The 18,624-nt window shown below is 36.5% G+C and overlaps 1 protein-coding gene across 9 annotated transcripts in view; it reads right to left on the reverse strand.

Annotated features, from left to right (window-relative positions):
* The window catches only part of SRSF11 (serine and arginine rich splicing factor 11), a 46,330-nt gene that overhangs the window by 4,495 nt on the left and 23,211 nt on the right, over nt 1-18,624 (reverse strand). For all 9 annotated transcript variants that reach the window (XM_004025965.5, XM_031005440.3, XM_031005434.3 and 6 more), the window contains 7 exons: nt 15,114-15,223; nt 12,709-12,801; nt 11,942-11,991; nt 9,947-10,074; nt 7,983-8,064; nt 2,712-2,843; nt 621-710 (listed from right to left, as the gene is read on the reverse strand). In XM_004025965.5, coding sequence (XP_004026014.1) covers nt 621-710; nt 2,712-2,843; nt 7,983-8,064; nt 9,947-10,074; nt 11,942-11,991; nt 12,709-12,801; nt 15,114-15,223 — 685 coding nt within the window. The remainder of the gene's footprint in view (nt 1-620; nt 711-2,711; nt 2,844-7,982; nt 8,065-9,946; nt 10,075-11,941; nt 11,992-12,708; nt 12,802-15,113; nt 15,224-18,624) is intronic.

Genomic DNA, 18,624 nt, shown 5'->3' on the forward strand with positions numbered 1-18,624 from the left:
CCTAGTGAATTTAAGTAATGTTGATGAATAAAACAAGCACTGCAGCAAAACATGTGAATGAGATCTGAAAAATGGAATGAAGTCCAGCCCTTACTATCATATAAATCCCAAATTAAGCATGAAAATGTGCTTTTTGTGCAGTAAAGTCTGCAACATTTCAATTTTCACTGACAGCTTAAAGATAGAATTAGTCTAAGAATGACACAAACCAGAACCTGCATTGCTTCCCATTAATTCAACAGTCATTAAAAGGGATAGAAAAATTCTCAAGTACTAACATGCAGATGATAAATGTAGCTTACTATAATAAGCTTACTTAATGGAACAATTCAGTATGGTTTAGCCATTAAAACTTAAACTATAAAGAGAAAAACTCACCTCTCTTGAATTCCATGTTACTTCAAATATACTCTAGACCATAAAATATTAAGTAAAAAGAAAAATAAACTACATTATTCTTCACAAATTGCCTTTTAAAAACTTTCAATAACAGCAAAATGTAACTTTTTTCAACACTGAAATACTTATGTTCTGGAAAAGACTTCACACTGACAGCATATTGATACTGTTAGAAGCAAAGTTAAAAAAATAATTGCCAAGAATTCACAATGCCACCTTACCTGCTTGCACTTCTAGAACGTCTGGCTGTGCTGTAACTTTTTGGTGGTGTTTTAGAACGTTTCTTTTCTTTGTCTTCTTTCTTTTTATCTCTAACAAATGAACACAATTTATGAATGCATTAGAAGACTCAGCTGATGCCAATTTATACAGCACTACAAACACAAAAATATAATCAGATCTAATCCCATCCTTAAAAGCATAAATGTTATTCTGACAGAAACTGTTTTAAAAATAATACTTTATGTGGCATATTTGAAGTACAATAACTTCTTTTAAAATCCTATTATCCTAGGTTTTCTCCCAAGTAGACTAAAGTAGACTATGGGTGAGAAAATAACTAGGATGTTGGCTTGAAATATGCTTGGTAAACACCAATAAGTTAACTGTCTCTAGGCTCCTCAAGACTCCTTTTTCTCTCAGCTGATTACCACTTTCCCAACCCACCTCTCCTATCAGGCCAAAACCCATAGAGCACTACCAAAATCATCCATCAATATCATGAATATTCTTCCAAGACACACATCCCATGTCAACCTCTATCATGGATCAAGCAAGCTTCTATCTTTTTCTGCGGCTATCATGAACCATTCAGGGCTTATTAGAAAATACCAGCAGATTTTGACTACAGCCATAACTCATTTTTTTTTTTTACAGATTCCTATAAATTTTTACTCCTCACAATATTTTTTCCCCAAGATCATCATTCTCCCCAAGACTCTAAGCAAAGAGTAGATAAACGACATATATTTGTTGAATGAGAAGTCTCATAACAATCCCCCTCTTTAACTATTCTCTAATTTTAAGAATCAAAGTATCCCTCTCTTACTGTTCTAAGCTAATCTTTCCATTCTGCATTCTCTATTTCATTTTTTTCCCTTCTCTGGTCATCCTCGGTTCCCTCTTCATTGAATCTTTATCATTGGTTCCCTCTTCATTTGAATCTTTATCATCTAACTCCTAGATTACTAGAACAGTCCCCTAGTAGGTCCCAGTCATGCCTTCCATAAACTGATTCTGTACTCTGTCAGAAATCTTTTAAAGTACAAACCTGAAAATATTAATTCCCTGTTCACCATTTTCAACCCATTCCAGTTGCCTCCTGGATCAAGTGCATAGTGTGAACAACAAAGCCTTCCACGATCGGTCTCATTATATTTTTCTGACCTCATTTTCTAGTCCAACTACATCAAAATATTGTTATTTCAAGAAACACCATTCTCCACCTGAAAGCATGCCCCCCGGTGAGTCTAGTCAAATCTTTCAGAATTTAATACTCGAGTCATTCTCAAACCTCTTCCTATATCAGCAAGTAGCAATCATCATTTAACAGTTCCTCCCCTTTAATTAAATCCATCACTCCTCTCCTAGTAATCAGAAAGTCCTTAAAGAAATGCTTAATTCCTTTGTATAACTGTTCTATTAATCTACCTTGTTTGATTCACTCTGCAGCACATAAGGACTAAAAGCCCCATTATTACAGGTTTAACAATGATAGTAAAGCTACCCCCACTCTTCTGTTCTCATCAGTTGAGTTTTATGCTTCCCAAGAGTAAGTTATGTTGTGTCCCCAGCTGTACTTAATGACATGATTTAACTAAATATATAAATGAACAAAATAATGCCAAATATAGAGTTGCTTCTAGAAAATTAAGATAAATATTTTAGCAAGAGATAAAAAGTAGTTGCTAAAAAAATTAAGTGCTGTGAAATTGTATGCCTCACAACTATAAATGACTGGGGGCATACTAATTTAAAAGTGTTTGGCTCTACACGAAAAGACTGGTTTTTGAATGTATTTTTAGATGGAAATAAAACGTTAAGGTGTTTCTTATGAAAGAAGGTAGCAGGACAGCTAACAATTCCTACTACTAAGAAATTTTACTTAGGCCCTCAGCTGTAAGCTGAAGTTTCAGTTTATAAGGAAGCACCAGAAAGCAAACGTCAGCCTCCTCAAACTCAAATATTGACAGTTTCTTCCCCTGTCTAGCTCTATTTCTCTGCCCCATCCCAACCACCTCTTTTGTTACTAAGTAGCACAGTACTAGGGGTACTGGGAACCCTAAAATTTGCTTTCTCACCCAATGCTATACCTTGTTTTTGATGTGCTCCTTGACCTTCTACCTCTTTCTCTGGAATGAGATCTTCTCCGCCTTGGGCTTTTGGATCGTCGCCGACTCCTAGACTTAGAATGTGACCGCCGTCTCGATCTGCTTCTTGACCGTCTAATAATGTAAAAGGAAGCCAATACATGTGTATAAATGTAAAAAGACTATAAATTTTGTGCTTAGTATCAGACAAAAGATTCAGACATATGGACTAAACAATTAAATGGGGGATAATTCCCTTCCATTTGCTATTATTTAGCCCATAGAACAAACACTTTCAACACATTAGAAATTAGTAATACCTTTTAACACTTGGAATTCCTCACCTTTTAATGATTTGCTCAACCTGTCAGATAGGTCCTTCTATGCCCACTGTACTTACAACTCCAAGGTTAAAAATACTACTAGATCATGAAGAATAAAAATATGACTTATTTGCATCATCTTATACAATTATACAGCATTTTAGCATGTATTTCTTATTTGATTCCTCATTAGTGCAGCTTAAACCTTCCTCATCATAAATCAAATACTTATATCACGCTATATATAAACTACAAATTGGTCTCGTAAGTCCATAAAGTAAATGCCACTATTATTTCTATTTTATAAAGAGAAACCACTTATTGTGCTGCCATCTCCTATTTCGAATTTTTCTCTGAAACAAATTCCACTCCTTTAATCCACAATTTAGGAAACTCCAGGCAATGCAGACCTTTTATAGATATATACAATTTGTATAAACTGCCTCTTTTACTCTCATTTTTCCCTGACATATCTGTTTCTCTACTCCCTGCACCGAGCCCCCATCCATTGTGTCCTGACCTGGCTCTTCCAGGACTAAGAAGCACAATTAACCTTTAGATGTTGTCATCCTCCCTACTGCATTAAAACTCATTCTCCTCTATCTTTTAAGCGATGGGGTTTTGCCATGTTGCCCAGGATGGTCTTGAACTCCTGGGCTCAAGCCACCAGCCCACCTTGGTCTCCCAGAGTTGGGATTATAGGCATTAACCACCATACCCGGCCCATTCTCTTCTATTTTAAAAATAAGTTGCAATCCTTTGCTTAGTCCTGATCACTTAACTTTTAGTGACCATTCAACTTCTCTCTGTGCAACATTCCAAATATAGTCTAAATTTTCTGCCTACTTTTCTTTTCAAGGTACAAGAAAGAGTACGGACATCTTAAAGACTTGTGTTAAACTCTCATTTATAAGCCAGGTAACTTAAGAGTATTATCTAACCTCTCTGACCTTGTTACTTCAGCAGTCAAGGGTAGTAACACCTCCATCACCAACACCTCCATCACCAAATAATGACAAAGATTAAATGCAGTATATACAGTCTAGCTCGGTGCCTTAGTGTAGGCACACACAAGTGACCCTTGAATAACATGAGCTTTAACGGCATGGGTCCACTTACACACTGTTTTTTTTTTTTTTTTTTTTTTTGCCACCAACCATATGTGGATTAAAAACAGTATTCGAAGGATGAGGAACCCATGTATAGTCAGGACTGACTTTTCCTATATGTGGATTCCAGGGGACTTGAGTATGCATGGATTCTGGTATAGATGGATCTGTAACCAATCCCCTGCATATACGGAGGGACTGTACATTAAATATTGATGTCCTTCTTTCCTCTTACTGATGTACTAATATAGCTTCTGTTGCCATAACTCCCTAAAACAACTGCCTCAAAACCCACAGTAATGCCTCAATAAACTATTTGAGTTATTGAACTCAATTAACTTTAATTTTAATCTCTTATTTTCAGCCATATTTGAAACTATTTACTAAACAATTCCTTGCAATAACATCTCCACATCCTAAGATGTTTTTATGTACTTAACTACCCTACCATAGGCTCTACAAAGACATGGGAAAGTAAGTCTTTTCATGACTGTATTCTTGAGCAATTACTACACTGCCTGATTTAAATAAAAGGCACCAATAATATACTTTGAATGAAATATAGGCATATAAAATATCGGAATCATAACCTTAAGAGATTAAACAGTTGTTTTCAAAGGGAATGTACTACCGTCACTTTTCTACACTTACTAGTTCATATGAGCTTTTAACAACCAGCAAAAGAGATTAGTGTAACATATTTTTAATAAAGTCAAAAAGCTTGTGAAAGTCATGGTCATTTAACACACTATGTGATGCTTGATACTACAACTGGGCTGGACTCAGTGGCTTGTATCTGTCACCCCACCACTTTGGGAGGCCGAGGTGGGCAAACAGCTCGAGCTCAGGAGTTCGAGACCAGCCTGGGCAACATGGTAAAACCCTGTCTCTACATAAAAAGGTGCAAAAATTAGCCAGGTGTGGTGGTGCATGCCTGTAGTCCCAGCTACTCAGGAGGCTGAGGTGGGAGGATGGCTTGAGCCTGGGGCGGGTGTGGGGTGTGGGGGGTGTGGGGGGTGTGTGTGTGTGGTGAGGGTTACCGCAACCCACAACAATGATCTCCGTTACGATGTATTACAAGTATCTGGATTCAGGGACATATTTCACTTCTACTTTTACTGGTCATAGTAAAGTAATTAATATTAAAATGAGAGAGTCCCAGTAAGATTTAATATAAAGGAAAAGACACAGGCTCTCCCTTTTTTTTTTTTTTTAAGACGGAGTCTCGCTGTCACCAAGCTGGAGTGCAGTGGCACCATCCTGGCTCACTGCAATCCCCGCCTCTGGGGTTCAAGCGATTCTCCTGCTTCAGCCTCCTGAGTAGCTGGGATTACAGCTGCGCGCGCCACCACACCCAGCTGATTTTTGTGTTTTTAGGAGAGACGGGGTTTCACTATGTTGGCCAGGCTGGTCTCAATCTCCTGACCTTGTGATCCATCCGCCTCGGCCTCCCCAAGTGCTGGGACTACAGGCGTGAGCCACCCCGCCCGGCCCAGGCTCTCCTTTTTCATAAGAGTTCGGTAAAAGGAAACACATATAAATTGCAGTAATCATGAGGTATATCCTATTGCAGAGGTTAAACTAAACTATGAGAGCACTGTCATGGAAGATTAAGACTGCAAGCATTGTATCTTGAAGAAAGAAAAAGGAGTTCCTCAAAGCGGAAATGGAAGATGTGGAAAAGCATTAGGCAGAAAGGATCATGAGCAGAAACACGAAGACATAAAGAAAATGGTATGTTGAGGCAATTAGTCCTGTAACTTTTGGAGTGGCAAATGACACGTGTAAAAAGATAAACCAGACGGAATAGTAAAGAACCCTGAAAGCCATTCTAAGGTTTTACGTATCACCTTATCAAGGCAATAAGGAACTTCTCAGTATCTGTATTTGGGTTTCTGAAAGACAACTCTAAGAATGAGACAGAGTGGGATAAGGTGGGTGACAGGGAATAAACAGACATAGCATACAGGATAACCCCTGTAATACTTCAAGAGATGACTTAAAATAAGAAAATGATATTAAAAGATAAAAACAGAGTGAAAAGGTCATCTCTGAGACAGAAATGTGACTTTTTAGATATTTTATGAAATAAGTGCTTTTAATAGAGATGTGACAAAGTCTAGGATTCAAGTCACACTGCTCTTTCAAAAATCCTGACAATAGACAGGAGAAATGGTTTTATCTAACCCTTGGTAAAAACTAAGGGGTAACAGACACTAAGAAAAGGCAGACAACTGACAGAACTAGGTTCCAGAAGAGACGAACCCAGGAGTGAAGGTTTAAGAGTCAAGTGGTGAATGGCCGGGCATGGTGGCTCACACCTGTAATCCCAGCACTTTGGGAGGCCAAGGTGGGTGGATCACCTGAGGTCGCAGGTTTGAGATGAGCCTGACCAACATGGAAAAACCCAGTCTCTACTAAAAATACAAAATTAGCCAGGCATGGTGGCACACACCTGTAATCCCAGCTATTCGGGAGGCTGAGGCAGGAGAATCGCTTGAACTCAGGAGGCGGAAGTTGTGGTGAGCCAAGATCGTGCCATTGCACTCCAGGCTGGGCAACAAGAGACTCCGTCTCAAAAAAAAAAAAAAAAAGTCCAGTGATGGAGGGGTATGTAAAGTGAAGATGAAACTGGCTGAAGTAAATAACCACAACTGGAATATCCTAGTTCTGAATGTCAATCCTAAAGGGTTCTGACTAGAAGAACTAGGATGCAATTAGGCCAATTAGGATTGAGTTTGGAAATTAAGAAAATCGAAGAATGGCTGAAATAGTTGGTGAATAACCTAGAGCAATGGCTTTCATATTGTCATTTGCACAACTGTGGATGCTCTAAGACCCTTTTATGGGGTCCATAAGGTCAAAATTATTTTCAAAATAATAACAAATTATTGCCTTTTCCACTGTGTTGACGTTTGCACCAATGTCACAAAAGCCACAGTGGGTAAAAATACTGAACTCTTCAACACAAATCAAGGTAGGGGCTATTGAACTGCCCTAGGAGTCACTATCTTCTTCACTAGCATTTCTGTATGCACTTGCAGTAAAAGAAAAAAATAATGCCACTTTTATAAAGACGTCTTTGATGAAGCAGTAAAGTTAATTTTATTAAATCCCCCTTCAGTACTATTAATATAGTAGCAGAATTAAATCTAGTCTCTTGAGTAATATTCTGTGTGATGAAATAGAAAGTATGCATAAATCACTTCTGATGCTTATGAAGTATAATGGCTATATTAAGGAAGACACCTGTGTTGAGTTATGAGCTGAACTAACTGCTTTTTCATTATCACCTTTGAGAATCTACAAACTATGATTATTTAGACTTGGGTATTTGGCAGACAATTTTTTGAAAAATAAATGAAGTCTATTATATAAGGAAAACAGATGAATCTGTTGCAAATGATAAAAATCTGAGAAAATTAAATTTTGGAAAATGACTCCATTGTTGTAAGCATGCCAGATTCCTAGTACTTGCGTTTTACTGATCTGATCTAAGGTGATTATTACCAGATGTCATTTTTTGACACTAGATAACAAATACAAGTCAGTATTTGGAAACTTGTACAATTCAATGAATCAATTATTTTTCATTTTGTTGCTCTAGTTCCAATGCTTTCCTACCACCTCTGAATTTCTGGGGGTTTTAAAGCATAAATCATCTATTTCGTCTGTTGCTTTTCTTACTTTTTACATGTGTGAACAGTCATTCACACACTCTAACAGCAGAGGTTACTAAAACACTTTAACCAGAGGATAACAGATTAATAGCAAATTAAAAAAGATGTGACATATATAAATTATCTTTGTCTAAGGTATAACTGATTAAAAAGCAATCTAACCTGTGTCTAGAAGATGAGGGAGTCCTCCTCCTCCTAGAACGTGATCTTGATCTTGAATGCCTTCTTTTTTCTTCTTTCTTATCTATATTTAAAAGAAAAAGGAAATTGCATTTAGAAGTTATTAAATAGGAGCCAGACGCAGTGGCTCATGCCTGTAATCACAGCACTATGAGAGGCTGAAGCGGGAGGAACACTTCAGTCCAGGAGTTCAAGACCAGCCTGGGCAACATAGTGAGGCCTCATCTCTACAAAAAATACAAAAATTAGCTGGGCATGGCGGTGTGTGCCTGTGGTCCCAGGTACTTGGGGAGGCTGAGCTGGGAGGATTGCTTGAGCCTGGAGATGGAGGGTGCAGTGAGCTGTGATTGCACCACTGCACTCCAGCCTCGGCAACAGAGTGAGACCCCTCAAAAACAAAAACAAGCAAACAAAAAAACACATTAAATAGGAAGATTATTCCCTTTCAGAAGTTATTCTAATACTTTTTCACCTTAGTTTTCAGCTTTTACATACAACCCTTGAATGTCACAAGTAACCATTCTATAATCACGATTTTGAAGCTTACTGAAATACTGTAAATTGCAAATCATCCAAGCTTTTGGTAGATCCAAATTAGACTTCTAATTCTCAGCTAGCTAAAGGTTCCTTTGACTATTTTACTTGCCAGACTTAAGAGGCTGTGAAGTGTTTTCTGTAAAGCAGTCTATAAAGAGGGTAAATTTCTCATTCTCTGGCTCTGATTTACTCTTGACAAGGTTCTAAATGAGGGGTCCCCTTTCCTTTCCTTGGTTCTTCACAGACTCAATATTTGGCCCCCAAATGCAGAAAGTCATGATTCACTCACTGATTTTAGTCCACTTCTGTGACAGAATCAGATTTTAGTAAGCTAGCTCACTTCCTATTATCTGCTCATCACTCCTCTTCCCTACCAATTTTCAATTGTGTAAATATAGAAAGGAAATCTAGAACTACACATAAGAAATTCCTTAACTGGGGACATAACAAGAGAAATAAAGTCATTGTATTGTACATTCATTGACTATCATCAAAGTGAGATTGAGTTTCTTTTACATTTAAGTCATTTCATTAATAGGGTTCAATTTATTGTGAATGTCATTATAATAAATTCATAAAAATATTGGTAAAAACATCAGTTCATAAAGAAACTACATTCAGTCACTTTAATCATATATTTTCAATATAAACAGCAGTTAGAACACGGTGTGTCATAAACTTTACATACACCCGGCTGTGCTATCTAAAAGTTCCTACTGCTTGCCATGTGACTGTGGCTAATTATTTGACATTTTCCTGGTTAAATAACATAATACATATAAAGCATGTGGTATGAGTTTATCCACTATTATACTTTAAAATTATTTTCCTAATAATAGGCACATTAAAAAACATTCCCATTTATTAATGAATAAGATTTATAAGAAAGAAAATCCAGGGCCATAGATCTAAATATATATGGGCAGATAATATGATATCTATTCATTCACTCTCAAAAAGACAATCTGCAAAGACAACTAATTTTCTTTAAAGAAATATCATTTTAAACAGAAGCATTTTCACTAGGTTCTCTTGATCAATGAAAAAATTTAAAATTAGGCTATCCCAACTCAGATAAACATAAATAATAAGAAAAACAAAATATTGTATCAAGTATTAGATAATCCTACTGACATTTTGGACTAGATTAACCACTGCTGTGGAAGGCTGTGCTGTTTGTTGCATGATATCTAGCAACATGTTGGTCCTTTGCCCTCTAGATGCAGTTGGTACTCCTGTGACCACCAGAATTGTCTCCAAATACGTCTGAGTGGCACTCCACTATACAATCTTTTATCAGAATTTACAACATTTTAAACAACTAAGGTGTCACTCAACACAATTCCACATTTATGTCAAAATCATTTTTGCCAAGAATCACACAACAAAATTGCATAAACATTGTTTACCTGGTTCTATAGCAGCAGAAATTAGGGACTGTGCTTCTCGTACTCTTTTCATAGCTTCCTCTATTTCTTTACTAGAGGTATCCGATTTCAGACTTGGTGAAACGAGACCAGCAGCTACATGATTCAACCTGAAACAGAACCAAGAAATGGGATCTGAAATATTTTAAAATGCACACCAGCATTTCAAATAAATACTTAAGTATATAACATCATTTTAGCAAAATATTCCTTCAAAAAAAGGGAGGGGAGGACTCCATGATAACTTTGGTAAACAACATATAGCATAGCACTGTTTTGAATATTTACAAGTATTTGTTTTAATGACTAAGAGTCATCTGGAATTAGAAAAATACCTATTTTGCTGAACATCCATTAACTTTCCATAAACAAACACATTTTTAGAAATGCCAGTACAAGAAAATATGCTGATGCTAAGAACTTTTATTCATATAAATTAAAAATTTTTGGGCAGGTGTGGTGGCTCACGCCTATAATCCCAGCCCCTTGGGAGGCCAAGGCGGGTGGATCACGAGGTCAGGAGATCGAGATCATACTGGCTAACAGGGTGAAATCCCATCTCTACTCAAAATACAAAAAACTAGCCAGGCATGGTGGCGGGCGCCTGTAGTCCCAGCTACTCGGGAGGCTGAGACAGCAGAATTGCTTGAACCCAGGAGGCAGAGATCGCACCACTGCACTCCAGCCTGGGCGACAGAGTGAGATTCCATCTCAAAAAAAAAAAAAAAAAATTTATGACATAGTTAATTTTTTGGGGAAGAGCATTACCTTTTACTTTGTAGGTGGGGAGGAACTGAGGCAGAAGCCAAAGGCCTACCAAAATTACACATGAAGTCTTGAGTGGAAAGGCTAAAGATGCCCCTTACAGGTTTATACATGTAAAAAAAAATTGTAGGCCGGGCACGGTGGCTCATGCCTGTAAGCCCAGCACTTTGGGAAGCCTTGGCGGGTGGATCATGAGGTCAGGTGAGGCCATCCTGGCTAACACGGTGAAACCCCGTCTCTACTAAAAGTACAAAAATTTAGCTGGATGTGGTGGCTTGTGCCCGTAGTTCCAGCTACTTGGGAGGCTGAGGCAAAAGAATTGCTTGAATCTGGGAGGCGGAGGCTGCAGTGAGTTGAGTTTGCGCCACTGCACTCCAGGTTGGGCAACAGAGTGAAACTCTTCTCAAAAAAAAAAAAAAAAAAAAAAAAAGAAAAAAAAAGAAAGAAAGAAAAAAAATTATAGACACCAAATTTAGTAGTTATTTGTGGGCAGAACGGGAAATGTAATAAATAATGGGTATATAGGAAGCTTCAACTGTACTGGTACTATTTTATTTTATAAGCTGGGTGATGGGTACATGCTTGGTTTTATTTTTAGATAATTTCTAAGAAAAAAGTCCACTAACTACTGAAGTCGAACGATTCTGTCCTTTTCATGCTCTCTCTTACTGATAGTGACTTTCACCAAGTTAAGGGGAAAAGGTATGAAGTTCAAATTTATTATGCCAACAAATAACCAGTGAAAAAAACTGATGAATTTGTCACATCATCAAGTCGGAAACAATTTCTGTGACAGCATGAAGAGCACTTATCAAAAGCACCTAAAATAAAATGTTGGCTATTAATTATATAATATGTAATACTACTTTGCTCTGGGATAGTGATTCCCTCAGCTTTGCCTCTAACTCCTACTATCCTCAGGACTCAGCCTCTGATCTTCAAACGAAGTTGTCCCCTTATTAGCTCTTTCGCTATCATCCAGGTATAAGTCATTTACAATTACTATTCAAGACTCAAATGACACTAAAACAAAATAGTTTAGAGGACCTTACTTACTTCTGTATTTCTCTCCTTGTTTCTAGGTAACAATACATATTGCTTGTCTTGAGAAAAGATAACTTGATAACTTTCTTATAAGCTATCAAAAAAACTCTTAATTCTGTAGACATTCAGATACCACATCACCAATGAAAACAAAGAAAAAACGCTTACTTGGGATCAACAGTACTCATAAGCTTCAGCAACTGATCTGCAGCAAGAGACTGTAAAAATAAAACATAAGAATAATGAGAATACATAAAACAATAAATGACCGATATTTTCTAGGCCGAAAACTGAACAACAGAAATCCATGCAGGCTACATGCCATGAAACATAAATTTTTTAGTAGCCACATTAAAAAAGAAAAAACAAAAACAAAAACAAAAAACAAAACAAAACAAAACAAAAACCGGTGACATCAGTAGTTACAGTATTGGATAGAGCAGCTTTAGCAAGTTATCTAAAGATTATGAGGCTGAACAGTCTAGATATTATAGAATTATGTCTCCTTTAAGACTTTTTGACATTAAGAAACACGTAAAACTCAAAACAGCTTAGCCAATATAATACAAAAGATCTCTACAAAGAACTTCAGAAAAAAAGGTTAGCTAAATTAAAATAAAAGAAAAATTTTCATGATAGAAAAATTATAAAGCACATTCTTATCTTTTCATGACTATTTACTCTGACTCTATGACACACTGATAATGTACTGGCTTCTTGTGAACCTATTTTCTATTTTGAACTATATAAAAGAAATCCATTAATGGATAAGGAGTTAGTCATTCAGTGACTGTTTAAAGCTCTGACAAGTTTAAACAAGAAAAAAAATTACTACAACATAGCCATTAGCTTCTGCTCTTGAAATGCAAACCAACAGTTAATGAAACAGATCTTCTCTAAAAATGGGTGAAAAATTTGAAGTTACTAAGGTATACCTGAGAGTTCAAGTTTGCTCCAGGAAGCCCAAGTGCAGCAAGGGCAGGATCAAGAGTAGGAGCCCCCAAAGCAGCCAGTGGAACAGCGCCAATCTGTGAAATGTCAAATTTTATTTATTTAAAACTTCATTTCAGTTCCTTATACCAGGGGTTAATACTTTTTTAATGTAAAGGGTCAGATAACAACTTGAGTTTTCAGGCTACATGGTCTCCGTACAACTCCTCAGTTGTACACAAACCATGTAACTACTGCCATCATAGCTTGAAAGCAGCCAGAGACGATACCTAAACAAATGGCTGTGGTCCAATAACAATCTATTAACAGAAATAGGAGTCTTGCTCTATATGACACCCATGTTCCACCCATTACAACACATTTCCCCCCTAAATCCTAGATTAAGAAAAAAAGACAAAATATTTCAACATATTCTTGTGCTGATTTTAATTATTTATTGCTTCTCAGGATCCAAATCTACTATTCTTTGCCCTGCTGTTTTGTGATACTGGAGGCAGGACCTTTATAAAGCATTTCTCCTTTGACAGTTGCCATGATATAAGACTTCATTTGGAAAGAGTGCTGGAAGGACACTGACTAAGGAAGGGGCTCTTCCTGGTTGCTGTGTCCCCTTTCTGATTATTCCTGCAGCACCATGTCAAACACCCAGTAGCCCTCACCTCTCAGTAAGTTTTAGTACCAACTCCTTATGCAGCTCCCCAGGGCACCCAAGAGAACTTATTTACTAGTCACCCTTCCAAAAACAAATCTAAGTTTCAGCATAGATGGGGAAAGAGGAGTCCCCTGAACTAAATGGGTGTTCCTTCTGCTTCAGCCTCAGAGGTAGTGGTTGTTTCTTACACTTGTGATTCCTGTATTCATTAGAGTTCCCCTAGTAAACTCCTATAACTAGTTAGTAATTCCTTAAATGTTCCCTGTTCAAATCACTGCAGGGTTCTGCCACCTGCTTGACACCAGTTCTGATTAATCCATAATGTAATAGACACAAACCATGAAAGTGAGGCTACTTTAAAACCATCTGTAGCTTTTCAAACAGCCTCACTTTCTCCACCTGTGCTACAAGTTCTCCTTGTTTCAGTTTATTTAGTAAATACAAACTATCAAACTTTCTATAATTTAACTGTTTATTCATAACAGGCAAAATGCTGTGTTAATACTATTTTAACTTACTGTCCAACATAGCTATTGCATAGCTTTATACATTAAAGGAATTTAGAAAATTACCCAGATCTGGACTGGGCGCGGTGGCTCACGCCTGTAATCCCAGCACTTTGGGAGGCCAAAGTGGGCAGATCACTTGAGGCCAAGAGTTCAAGACCAGCCTGGCCAACATGGTGAAACCCCATCCCTACTAAAAATACAAAAATTAGTCAGGCATGGTGGCATGCCTGTAGTCCCAGCTATTCGGGAGGCTGGGGCAGAATCGCTTGAACCAGGGAGGTGGAGACTGCGGTGAGCCGAGACTGTGCCATTGCACTCCGGCCTGGGTGACAGGGTGAGACTCTGTCCATCTCAAAAAAACAAAAACAAACAAACAAAAAAACCAAAAAAAACAAAACAGAACAAAGAATAAAGAAAATTACTTAGATCCTCATTTTATAGGTTAAAAGAAATAACCTAGGAGTTAAGTGATAAAAGTCACACCTAAAAAGCTTAGGAACTCCTAATCTTTCATTCTATAGTGCACTTCACAGTTAAGAGTCAATTAGTCAATTATTTAGACAGGCAAAATGATACACTAGAAAGAATGCTTTTATAAATTTCCAGTTGAGGCTCATTCACTACAATCTTTGAAACTACTGACCAGTTACAATCTCAGTAATTAGAATACACAGTATTTAAAGTGCCTTTTAGTTCTAAAATGATAAGCTTCGTATAGCACTGTCAGTGTTAGAAACACTATTGCAACCAATTTTCTTTCACATTCCCATATCAAACACCTCCATCAAGAATTGCCTTTGTTTTCAAGCCACCTATGTAATTCAGAACCCCCCAAATAACAGGAAAAGATAAAGGGGAAGGAAAAAAAAATGAAGGGCTCACTTGTGAAATTTTAACTTCAGTTTTCTTTCCTGGTCCAAATGAACATATTTTTAACAGTGTGTTCAGAGAAGTGTTCATGCCTCACGAGACTGTTCCAAAACTACTCACGGGTTATTTTGAGAGGCAATGGTAAAAGTGATAGAACAGGTATTTTATGATTTTTCAGAATGTTCTTAAAATACAAAAGTCTAAGAGATCTTCTATACTATTTGTGATTTTGATATAGACATGTGATAATGCTATCTGAACTAGAATCTTATGAGTACTCACAAAGCTCAAATATGTTTAGCTTTATCCACAATTCTGTTTTTTTCCCCACCCTTTAAGAATTCAATAGAACTAGTACCTGGGTAAGTGGGTTAGGAGTAGGCAGGAGTCCACCACCAGGCAGAAGACCTGCCACTGCATTAGCTGGTGCCAACAGAGACAAAGCTTTAGCTTCATCAGGAATAACTCCTGCAGAGAAACATCCTTGCATTAGAACACATTCTTTTCTAAGACAGAAAACACACAAAAACACCCAGAAAATGTCTCCCTGATACACCACCTGAGTTTGTTGAAAGTACTTATGTTCGCTAAAATACAAAGCTTGATTTCTATGATTATTTATCATTAATTTTATGTCAGAATGAACTTCAATGTGTGAAAATTTGTTTCCTTTTTCTCTACAAATGGTTAAGTTTCTAGAGTAAAAAAAAAATAGCACAATACACACTACTTTTTTGTTAACACTGCCAAGATTTCATCACCTGTACTCGATTTTTAAGTCATGAACCAAACGTAAGCAAGCACAGTCGGTTCTCCAGGGGTGTGCTCTCAACTTTCAAAAGCTGTTTTATGAACAACGACTCGTGTCGGCTGCTTCACTATAAAGCACACAGAAAAATCAAGATACACAAGACAAAAAAAGTTTGATTTAGGGGTTAATAATATGGTACAGTTACTATGATTTTCTTTTACACCTACCATACAAATTTTGTAAAAATTAAGAGAAGAAAGTATGTAAAGGAAATATTCTGTTGGAATCAAGCGTAGGGCTTTTGCTGACTCATGAAAATGAATATGAATGTTTCTGAAGGTCTCTGAATACACACAGGATGTGTGCATGGGAGTGAGAGAGAAAGAGAGATAGGTAAAACAACATGGCACATTCCTTACCTGTACAGTAAAATGCTTTATGTTTCGCCATGTGCCATGCTAACCATACCAAAAAGTGCTGCCATACAGTGCCAGTTGAAAAGCTAACTTAGCCAAACTCCTTAAGCCAAAAATGACATATATATCTGTTTTTAAAGCCTAATCTGTGTATTCAGATAAAATCTAAGGGTCCTAAAACAAATATTTATGTAGACAATTTAAATTCTATCCAACAGCAAAAGCCCTATACAGATGGATTAATCTGTTAATGTGCCCAAGCCCCCAAAATGAGAGTTCAATAATACAATTAAACTACATATTTGCAAATACCAGTAGTATTTCTGTAATACATATTAAGAAACTGCATCTCATCATAAAACATACAATATGTACAGGGCACTTAAGAGAAACTGGATAAGCTGCAGAAGAAAACTGTTGGGTGGTATTTTCAGCAGGGCCTGGTATATAGTTCAGGCTGAACCAGGGAAAAGAACTGTAAAACACAACAACAAAAAAGAAAAACCACTGTTAAATAAAGGTAATGGTTCCTTCCACCTATACTGAGAAGTGCCGATAATATAAACAAATGTATACTACACAGCACTGTTATCTTGCTTGTGTCAGAGCTGTCATCAATTTAGATACCAAGAGTTATGGAGGGGAAGGGGGAGAAGATCATTTAGATATAGGGCAGTAATGCATCAATATTAACAAACCTACAAAGATTATGGGATAATTTTGCATGCAAAATTATGTCTCAAGAGGATATATTCAGTATCAACATCTTACTCAAATTAGAGCATTTGCAACATTTCTGGCAAACTATAATCCTCTTGAATTTATTGTGAGACACCTGATAGAAGATCTGCATCCATTAAAAAAAAAAAAGTCATGCATCTGATCCTCTGATTAAAAAAAGACTATTTAAAAATAAAACTACAATTTAAAAATAGCAATGAGGCCCCTCACCAGTTAATTTTCATGCGTCAAGAGTATTTTTTTTACTGCTGCTTTGATAGAACCATGAAATACTGCATGAATGTGTAGAAATGAAAGAAAAAGAAACAGACAAAAGAAACAAACATTAACCAAGGAACCTAAAAAATCCCCAAATCCATTACTATTAAGAGTTCCTTCCAAATTCAGCTATCTTAGTTTTACCAATTAAGACTATTCCTTACCGTAGACTATGTCTACTGTTCTAAAACACTGACCAAGAGCTAACACCGAAGTGTAATAGCTAAATCTGGAGGGAATTGTATTTACTGGAGGTAACATTAATACAGCATATCATACCAGAATTAAATTCACCAACAATAGAATTCTGAATGAAATATTCCCCTAATTCTATATACTGTATATTCCTAAACACTTCACTTCCAAAAATAGGTCTAGAAAAATTACTATGGCCTGAAAATATTTATGAAAGTCATTTATATGATATACTGTATTATGTTCAGGGATTGGGAACTATAATACTTAGCCAATAAAAAATTTAAATTTACAGGCTAACCAAAATGTTTTACATATTACTCACATGATTTGACCCTTGTTCCAAGACCTATACTCTATTTTATTCATCCTGAATTTGAATTCTGTAAATTTTCTGTTGATGGTCTTATCCTACAATAGGCACACTGACATAAAAGAAATTGCTTAACCAAAACACACTAACTCAAAAATTTATCTATCTATACATTACAAAACCTTAAAACTGGGCTCATACACTTTAATATCATGGAGACAGAGGTACTATTACATAACATGCCTTAACCCATTTATAAATATAAGTTAATTTCTTTAGAAAACCAGAGGCAACTTCTCTAAGTGTTAAGGACTAGACATTTCACAACTTTTACAAGGTATGGTGTAAATGTTCACATTTCTTTTCAAAGATTTCAGATAGTATCTAAAATGAACAATATTAAGATTCCACTTCCACTGACCAGTTTATTAAGGAAAGGGGAAAGCATTTAAATCCTGGTCAGCATATTAAATTATTAACTTAAAATCCAGCAGTTTTATCATATTTCAGTGATTCGAGTAAAATTTATAGTTACCAAAATGCAAATAAAGTAGCAGTACATTGGGAACAAACTAATTATAAAATACGCCTTAGAAAATTTTACAAAATGGTATTAAAATTTCTTGTCACAGTGGCTTTTTAGATCCAAAAAACCTGCTCATTTTTTTCTGTCAAATTACTTTAACAGCCTAAAATGTAAAAAGAGAGAAAATGTAGTTAACAAATGGTTACACCAGGAAAACACTTGGGGCACTTGAGTGCTTGCTGGCCTTTAGTTAATGTCTAGAATCCCCTGTAGCTGCAGAGGACCCACTGTTTTTCAGGCATCTGGAAGGGTTTTGCATTTGCCTTCTCCACTATAAAAATCACACACACAAATAACAGAGAGAAGAATTTATTATTTAGAGATATTCTAGAAATAGCAAGAATGAACAAGAAAATCTGGCATAAAATAAAACACCCAGTGCCCATTTGGCACCTAAGCTACAGGAAATCTTGAACTTTCACGAAAACCAAAATCACTGCAACCCTTGGTATACTGAAATTCAATGTGTTTTTTTTTTCCAGATTATCAATGTGAGGAAGCTTTAAGAAAATAAAATCAACCTACTCATTTATTTAAAACAAATAACATCATGCATTTATTTGAAGGCTCTGTAAGCATACATGGAGTGAATCATTTACCTTCAGGGCT

This window comes from Gorilla gorilla, chromosome 1 (genome assembly GCF_029281585.2).
Source record: "Gorilla gorilla gorilla isolate KB3781 chromosome 1, NHGRI_mGorGor1-v2.1_pri, whole genome shotgun sequence".
Taxonomy (NCBI): Eukaryota; Metazoa; Chordata; class Mammalia; order Primates; family Hominidae; genus Gorilla; species Gorilla gorilla.